Source organism: Astatotilapia calliptera, chromosome 18 (genome assembly GCF_900246225.1).
Source record: "Astatotilapia calliptera chromosome 18, fAstCal1.2, whole genome shotgun sequence".
Taxonomy (NCBI): domain Eukaryota; kingdom Metazoa; phylum Chordata; class Actinopteri; order Cichliformes; family Cichlidae; genus Astatotilapia; species Astatotilapia calliptera.
The window spans coordinates 21,901,898-21,910,344 of NC_039319.1; the positions used below are offsets into that span (position 1 = coordinate 21,901,898).

At 42.1% G+C, this 8,447-nt stretch overlaps 1 protein-coding gene across 1 annotated transcript; it reads left to right on the top strand.

The window, feature by feature from the left end:
* The first annotated feature begins 343 nt into the window (after positions 1-343).
* LOC113011065 (alpha/beta hydrolase domain-containing protein 17A-like) lies at positions 344-7,394 on the top strand. Its single transcript, XM_026150437.1, has 6 exons — positions 344-527; positions 1,240-1,325; positions 2,075-2,556; positions 2,729-2,923; positions 3,971-4,150; positions 4,972-7,394. Exons 3-6 carry the CDS (start codon positions 2,078-2,080, stop codon positions 5,195-5,197), a joined length of 1,080 nt encoding a protein of 359 aa, XP_026006222.1. The 5' UTR covers positions 344-527; positions 1,240-1,325; positions 2,075-2,077; the 3' UTR covers positions 5,198-7,394.
* The last annotated feature ends 1,053 nt before the right edge of the window (positions 7,395-8,447 follow it).

Here is an 8,447-nt window from a genome sequence, read left to right on the forward strand (position 1 = left end):
TTATTATTACTATTATTATTATTACTATTATTATTAGTAGTAGTATTAGCATTAGTACTAGTATTATTATTTTGTTAAAATTTTGAAGAACTTTGTAAACCCCTCCACCTATTTTGTCCTTTGTAATTACACTGGTGTTACCCATATAACTGACACTATATAGAAAAGATTGACAGTGTGCAATAATAAACAATGATAAATAAAATGATAACTGAATGTCACTGTTTAAATTTACTTGCGGACAATATCTATTAAAAAATTAATTTCAAGATAATAAATTATTGCTGCCACATTATAATAAAGCTTTAAAAGGGATTACGTTCTTACGTCACTTCCGGTTGTCGTAAGACAGTAGTAGAAAAAAAAATCTGTTTGCCATGAATATCAGCTAGCTAGCCACCGACAGCTGTTAGTACACTTGAGTAAAATCATCCATGTCAAGGCAAAAGAGGGAATATCGAAGTCTTGTGCTGCTTCTGTGTACAAATAGGGGCACACCTTCCTGCCTCCAAGCCTACTGTGAATCGGTAAGCAGCTCGCATTTAGGATACCTTGCTAACGAGCTAGCCGCCGCTAGCTGCTTGCCTCGCTAACGCTAAGTGATGATCTATTCGACTCGGAGCTGATATTAACGTGTGCACCGGCTAGTGTGCAGCAGCAGCGTGGCCCTTATCTAGCTCATCGGTCGCATGCATTGCTATGCCAGCAGTCTGCTGCAGTTATACAGCCAACATCGATGGCTAACACTAGAGGTTATTATCGTTAACCATGTAGCTACCGTTAGCATATCGCTCTGTGTGACTGTCTGCTGAGGGGGTGTTGAATTTAAGCACTCTTGTCCACCCGTTTCAAGGGTATCTAAATAACCTTAATCTCCCCCTGAGAGGTTAGGAGCTACAGTCCACACCTGAAGTTAAATATTTCATATTTACTTAAGATTATGGGTCGTGTGCAATGATGTCAACAACAGCAGACAAATAATGGGTTGTCACATACTTTCCACAAAGCTGATCTCATCCTCATACGATTCCAGGATGCTATTGACTTTTATAATTGTATATGACCTAAATGTAATCCAAAGCAGCGGCGACTGTTTTAGACTGAGACTCATAAAGCGGCCACGCCTTTGTAACTGTATATTGCCATGTATAATTTTGTCGTGTTGCGCGACGCAAAACCATTTTAAACATTTCTTTCTTTCTTCATCTTCTTCTTTTTCTTCCTAAAAAAAAAAAAAAGATCCAGCTGGCTCAGTGACAAGACCAGAGGACGTTGGCACCATTGTGTGCCAGTAGATTTCAAGATACTGGGATTTTTGAATCCAGGTACGTCCATAACAGGACATAGCAGGGTTTCCCCAAGGCAGCTGGTTAGCAGAGGTGGTTAAACTATTTGTGTGTAGCCATCCACCCAAAACCGAATTTTTTTATTCACTTTGAAAAACACTCTTCACCAATCAGTCTGTTTAAATTAACTTATAGTTCTTTTGGCATCACATCTCATCTTCAGTGTAGTTAGCAGATGGCAGTTTAAATCTTTGCCTCACTGATTAAATATTTTTCCTTTGCTGAATGATGTGATACCACTACTCTTCTCATAAGCTAAATCATCTTTCCATCCATCTTTTACTTATCCAAATTAAGGTTGGTGGGGTGTGGGTGGCTGGAGCTAGTCCAGATAAGAGGCAGGGTACACCCTGGACAGGTTACCAATTTTTGCAGGGTTATTGCATAGAGACAGAACAACCATTCGCTAATCACTAATTAATCTGACCCCATTCATGACTTTGGCATGTGGGAGGAAGCTGGAGTACCTGGAGAACCCACAAAGACATAGAAATAACATGTAAAGGAAAGACAACAGTTCTATCAACTGCACCATTGTAGCGTTGTAAGCTTAATCAGCCAAACAATAATAAATATGTAAAAAAAAAAAAAAATTTTAAACAAAGAAAGAAACTGTGGGAAACCCTGTTGTGAACTAGTGGTTAAAGGCTTTGCTTGTAGCATGTTGTTTTTGTTCTGTTTTTCCTGACTCCTAATTATTCTGTCTGCTATATCTGTATTTCCACCAGAAGATGAACGGTCTGTCCATACGAGAGCTATGCTGCCTCTTCTGCTGCCCCCCATGCCCAAGCCGCATTGCAGCCAAACTGGCTTTCCTCCCCCCAGAGCCCACCTATGCTCTTCTCCCTGACCCAGATCCAGTTTCTGGGGCTGGAGCGGCATCTGGGTCCACGTCTGCGACTGGTCTCCCTTCTCTCGGAGCCCCTGGACTTCGCTCTCGACTCAGCACTGCTAGCGGAGGTGACAGAGGAGGCGGCGGCGGTGGTGTTGGAGGTGGTGGCGGTGGTGGAGGAGGAGGTGGTGGTAGCAGCAGTGGCAGTGGTGGTGGCAGCAGTGTTGGGAGTGAGGGCAGGTGGAAGCTGCATCTCACAGAGAGAGCAGAGTTCCAGTATTCACAGAGAGAGCTGGACGTGACGGATGTATTCCTGACCAGATCTAGCCGAGGAAACAGGGTTGGATGCATGTACATTCGCTGTGCCCCAAATGCCAGGTGAGAGGCACAGCAGCACCTGGAAACCATGAGACATTTTTTGGATAAGTGGATCACAACCTTGTGTGTCTGTATTTAGAATGCAGTTGTTTGTGGGATTTCACACCAACCCTGGGCCGCACAACTCGCTGCCTAACTTCCTTTTTTCCAATTTTTCTGCTTTGTCCCTCAGGTTCACTGTTCTGTTTTCCCACGGTAATGCAGTAGACCTGGGCCAGATGAGCAGTTTCTACATCGGATTAGGGACCCGCATCAACTGCAACATCTTCTCTTATGATTACTCAGGCTACGGCGTTAGCACTGGCAAGCCTTCTGAGAAGAACTTATATGCTGACATTGATGCTGCCTGGCACGCCCTGCGCTCAAGGTAAGAAGGCCCAAATTCAGTCCTTGGTGGGTCCAAACCTAATGGGCAGCAAGCATGAAATGCCATTTAAGTTTTTAAGGGCCACTTACATCACTGACTGGTAACTTTTTGAAAAAAACAAAACCCAAATAAACAAAAAAAACATTTGGTTGGCTCATGAAAGCTTTTTCCCTGCTGACCACAGTGGCTTCTCTCTGTCGTTCAGCCAGTGTAGTCACAGCTAAACAGTAGGATGACATACTGTGCTCTACGTGAAGTGGTGCATCTAATATTCTTCTTTCTTACTTGTCCCTCTTGTTTATCTGCTGCCATCATAGTTAATGAGCCTAATGTTGGTAGAAAATTAACATTTCCAGATGGCACCGCAGAGGACGCTGAACAAATAAAACAAGATTCTGGTTTATTTCAACATTTTATTTTTATGCTTTTCATTGTGGCTTATGCCACGTATGTTTGTGCTTTTCAACAAGTTTTCCCCCAAACTTTTTTACATGCATGAATCCCTTTTGTTTTTATTTATTTTTTTCTTGTTCACGCGAATCATTTTCTTTTCTTTCCCCATCCTGCCAGCTGGCCTAATCACCCTGCCAACTGTGCAAACTGTGAGTGTAACTAGCAATTACAGCAAACAGTAAACAGATTAACTACTGTAACTCAAGCTTATGTGTGCAAGCATAAAAAAAACGCTTTAACTTTGCACAGCGTGTTCTCTCTTTAATATTCAGGGGTGGAAGAAAACCGTTCAGAGCACGAGTCTGAAAATTAGCGTTTATCTGGACATGAGAAGTTTCACACTTGTACACTGTGCTCAACATATTTCTGTGTTCAGTGTTTGCACTTGCATAGCATTTGTTAACCTGAGGTAATGTGGTTCCTCTTCACCCACTCTCACACCTGATGGCGACTGTGCGGGATCAGGACAAACTTGCAGTCAGTGTTTTGTCTTGTGGAGGAGCTGGGAATAAAACCACCAACTCTCTGATTATGGGACAGGCTGTGTCACTTATTGCCAAAATTTATTGTGAAACGTGAATTTTTGTGTCTCAGGTACGGCATCAGCCCTGAGAATATCATCCTGTACGGACAGAGCATCGGCACGGTGCCTACAGTCGATTTGGCATCGCGGTTTGAGTGTGCTGCTGTGGTCCTCCACTCTCCTCTCACCTCCGGCATGAGGGTTGCCTTCCCCGACACTAAGAAAACATATTGCTTTGATGCTTTTCCAAAGTAAGTTCACTTCCCAAGACTGCAAACCTGAAGACTGTCGATTTGATTACTTGGAAGTCATTTAGAATTAAGTGAATTATTACAGTTTAATTAAGTGAAAAGGAAACTTGACTAGCGTCTCAGTTCTTTTCTGAAGCAGAATTAGTCCATCTGTATGTTCTAACTTCTTAACAGTGTTGATTGTTGCAATAGAGCGATAGTTTGAGACATCATATTTTAAATTCAGTTCATTTAAAAGGTACAGAGCATGTGTTAATGAACATATCGATATAAATATGCCTGGATTAGCCACAAAGCTACTTTTATATATAGTCCCTTGCAGGATATTAATACTTTATTTCTAAATGGTGATGTATAGCAGTGTGATGTGGTCTGTTGAAGATATTTTCATAGACTTGATAGGACTGCTTGGAAAAAGCAGATGCACAGGGGGTTTTATTTATTATTTTGTTAATGTTCATTTTAAATCCTCGTACTTGCTCATTGCTCTGTAAATGTTTTTTTTTTAATGAAAGATTGGAAAATTGTACTGTTTTACAACCAAATCGAATGATACAGAGTTTAACCATGTTTCGATTGTTGCTGAAATTATTAGCATTTAGATTTAGAGAAACCTTCAGAATGACCACATGCTGTTCTTTGTTACAGAAGAAATTAAAAATCTTATAGAACCACCGGTTTCAAATGCAGATCCTCAAAAAAGAAAAAGAGATTAGATGTAAAATCAATCTGCATGCCATAAGACGTGCTGAGACAAATGCATTACAATGGGACAGAGAAATTGATTCCGTTCTCTGCATTTTCTGTAAATATTCTTCCAGCATCGAGAAGGTGTCAAAGATCCCATCTCCAGTGCTTATCATTCACGGTACAGAGGACGAGGTGATCGACTTCTCCCACGGCCTGGCTCTGTTCGAGCGCTGTCCCAAGGCCGTGGAGCCGCTCTGGGTGGAGGGAGCGGGCCACAACGACATTGAGCTTTACAGTCAGTACCTGGAGAGGCTACGACGCTTTATTAACCAGGACCTGGCTGCACAGCATGCCTGAGAAACACACAGCCTCTCTGTGTTTGTATGAATGAGACTGTGTGTGTGTATTTGTGAATACGTGGGGGGGTGGGTGGATATAGGCATGTTTGCATAGAAATATGGGTGAAGGGAGGGGGGGGCTCTAAAGGGGTTGTGTGATTTTTGGTCACATCTGTGTGTCTTGAAGCAGCACACCTTCAGGTTAAACACAAACACAAACTATGTTCTGTTTCCTGTTTTAAAGGTTAGAACATTTTTAATAAGGATAGATGACACTACAGTAGATAAAGAAACAACCTCACAGGTGCAGTTTTTAATGAGGGAAGAGTTTGATTTGCAGCTTTAAAATGTCTTCACCTGGTTCACGGTGTGCGTTGTCGCAAAAAAAGGCATACAGATGTAATGGTGAAGTGTCTGGTGGTGAATGTGTGTGCTAACACTGTGAGTGTTGCTTGTATAGTCATACCCCCATGGACCTGTGACACCTGAATAATGTGTTCACACGTTTGTGTGTGGGTGAGCGCTGATAGAAATGAAGGACATCCTGATGACTTGGACATCTGAGAGTGGAGGAGGCTTATGGAGATTTATCAGATATTGGTGTTTTTTTGTTTGTTTTGTTTTCTGTGTCTGTATGTATGAAGAATACCTCCACAGCTTGACCAGTTCTCTCTCCTGTGGACAAACACTGGTCAAGCACGTGCACCCTTCCTCCTCCCCTCCTTGTTTACTGTTAATGAACATCCATCTGACTGCCAGGGCATTTACCAAGTTGTCCAGCAAACACTACCCTCCTCCTTTTTTGTGTGGTTTTGGGGGTCCATCTCCTGTCCTTTGGTGTCAGTTATGGTGGAAATGCAAGGGACAAGCCTGGAGTACTGTCACAGTGTTATGGCTCTTAGGTGTCTCATACATTTCTTTTCTTATTTTGTCTCCAAAAAGATCAAAGAATGGTGAGCCTCCCTGTTATTTCCCGGCTGTTACATTTGACTGTCTGCAGAATTGCAGCTACATGCCACAGGGAACTATTTTAATTTCTTTTTTTTCATGTATAGTTTGACATTTTTCATACTCATTAATAAGTGGTTGAAATGGAAATAAGCCTGTCAGAAGGCACATTAACAATACTGCTATAGAAAAGCAGGTCTACTCAGTATTTCTCACCTCGCATTTTAACAGAAATCTGTTGCCCATCAGGTACTAATGAATGACGTTAAGAGGTTGGAGTGCATGGGTTTGGCAAGATTTAAGGAAAGGTTTGGCAATTTGGGACACACATACAATTGTCCCAGAAGGTGACTGCACCCAGAAAAGAAGTTGTCCAGCCTGTAACACCCCATAAAACAACTGCATGTCACATACAAAGGGTTATATAGTAAGGTTTATAGTGGCTGCTGAGTGGATTTTGTCACCTTTGCTTAGAGCCAGGCTGGCTTCCCCTCCACTTTTCCAGTCTTACTTGTAAGCTGGTAATTGCTGGTTGTCGCTTCACATATATATACACAGGTGTGTCATTCATCTCATGTGACTTCCAGCAACAACAACGACAAAAAAAGAAGCAAATATGCACATTTAGCAGATGTCAGATTGTACATTTTAAGCCTGGAGTGCAGCTGTTGAGAAGGTTGTGAATAATTGTAGTTTCTTCTGGTGAATTGTGGAGATTGATGCTCTGGTTGGATTCAGAGGCTCTAAAGGAATAAGGAGACAAAATAGCTGCTCATTTCCCCCTAAACCATAAGATGTTATGTTCATTTTATTCTGAATTACCGTGCTTCATTAGAAGTGTACTGAGAATTTGTAGTCTTACAGCACAAGTTGATTTCGATGTCTTGTTACCGTAGCACTCATCACCAGGGTTAGTCAGCCTCCGCACATTTTTAAAAAAAATTTTTGTAGCGTGTTTTTGTTGTTGTTTTATTTCTCGTCATGATTGTAATGTGTTTGTTTTAGAATGGGCCATGGGTTGTTTCAGAACCACGCATGTTAATGGTAAAGGCTAACAGTGCGATTCGGATCAGGTTGCCGTGAAGGGAGATCATGTCTACTAGCTCTGGTTTAACCTCCGTGGCCCTAAATGTACAGGAGCTCTTTTATGGGTGGCAGCACGCTTCATGTGTGACACAAGCCATATTTGAGCCTCTCACTGTTGGTGTGGTGCAGGTTCCACCACACACACAGACACACACACACATACACACACCTTTGCACATCATCACACACATACACACACCCGCACACACACACATACTGTCTCATACAGTATATTTACACATTTATATATATCAGATCAAGCATGACGAAAGCAGGTCTTAAGTTCAGCACTATTGTACAAAGTATCCAAAGTGTAATAAGGGTATAAAATGTAAGTTTCTGTGTCTTCTTCATTACTATAGAGTGTGTTCTAAAGGCCAGCATCAAAGATACAAGAGTCCTGTTTGGACTAACAGGCCCTGAAAAAAAAGCATGAGAAGGTGCCTACTGCACAGCAGACCCGCCGGTGTCAGTGATAGCAGCTGCGTTTTGTCAAAGGGAACATTTACTGAACTAGCACTGATCTGATTACTTCATTTTGGGAGTACCAGTGGGGCTTGGTAAGCAGCGGAGCAGAATTACTGAACACCACTCAACTTCCTGTTAATTGTTTTTAAACTGGGGAATATTCCCGGTTTCATCTTGTGGCTTTTTTTTTTTTTTTTTTCTGTCTGATATTTGAATAACGGAAAACTGCTACCTTCTCGAACCAGGGATCTGAACTGTCGGATGAATTTGAGAGTTATTTATTTCCTCTCTCTCTCTCTCTAGAAGTAAACAGTGTCTTTGAGTTTTTCGTTGACAGGTCGAGTTATCAGGGAATCCTCTGTATCCACATCTCACTCATGGGGTCAAAGAAACTGTGTGGAAACCTACCGTTTTATTGATGCACCACTATAGTTGATGTACATTGTATCCTCTGGCCTTGAATGTTTATTGATGTGGTGGGGGTTCGCGGGTGGGGTGGGGCGGGGGTAACAGTGGGGAAAAAACCGAAACTGTATGCATGTCTGTTGTGTTTTGCGGAGCAAATGAGGGGGTGGTTCATTATCTATCGTGTAGTCTGCGGGAGGGTAAAGCTGAACTCACGGCATTGAAACATTGAAGCGCTTTTTAAAAATGAAAAAAAAAAATGGGACATTTGAATTTTTTTATCGCTGATACTAACTGATGTGTTGTTGAGTTTTGTGCTAGAGTGGGGCAGTGGCAGGCGGGCGGGCGGGTGGGGCTAGATA

What these genes read in the sequence shown, in the direction of transcription:
- LOC113011065 (XM_026150437.1), top strand. Translation starts at nt 2,078, where the DNA reads ATGAACGGTCTGTCCATACGAGAGCTATGCTGCCTCTTCTGCTGCCCC. An exon ending in CGCTGTGCCCCAAATGCCAG is followed by an intron (nt 2,557 to 2,728) that starts GTGAGAGGCACA and finishes TTTGTCCCTCAG; the next exon opens with GTTCACTGTTCTGTTTTCCC. An exon ending in TGGCACGCCCTGCGCTCAAG is followed by an intron (nt 2,924 to 3,970) that starts GTAAGAAGGCCC and finishes TTTGTGTCTCAG; the next exon opens with GTACGGCATCAGCCCTGAGA.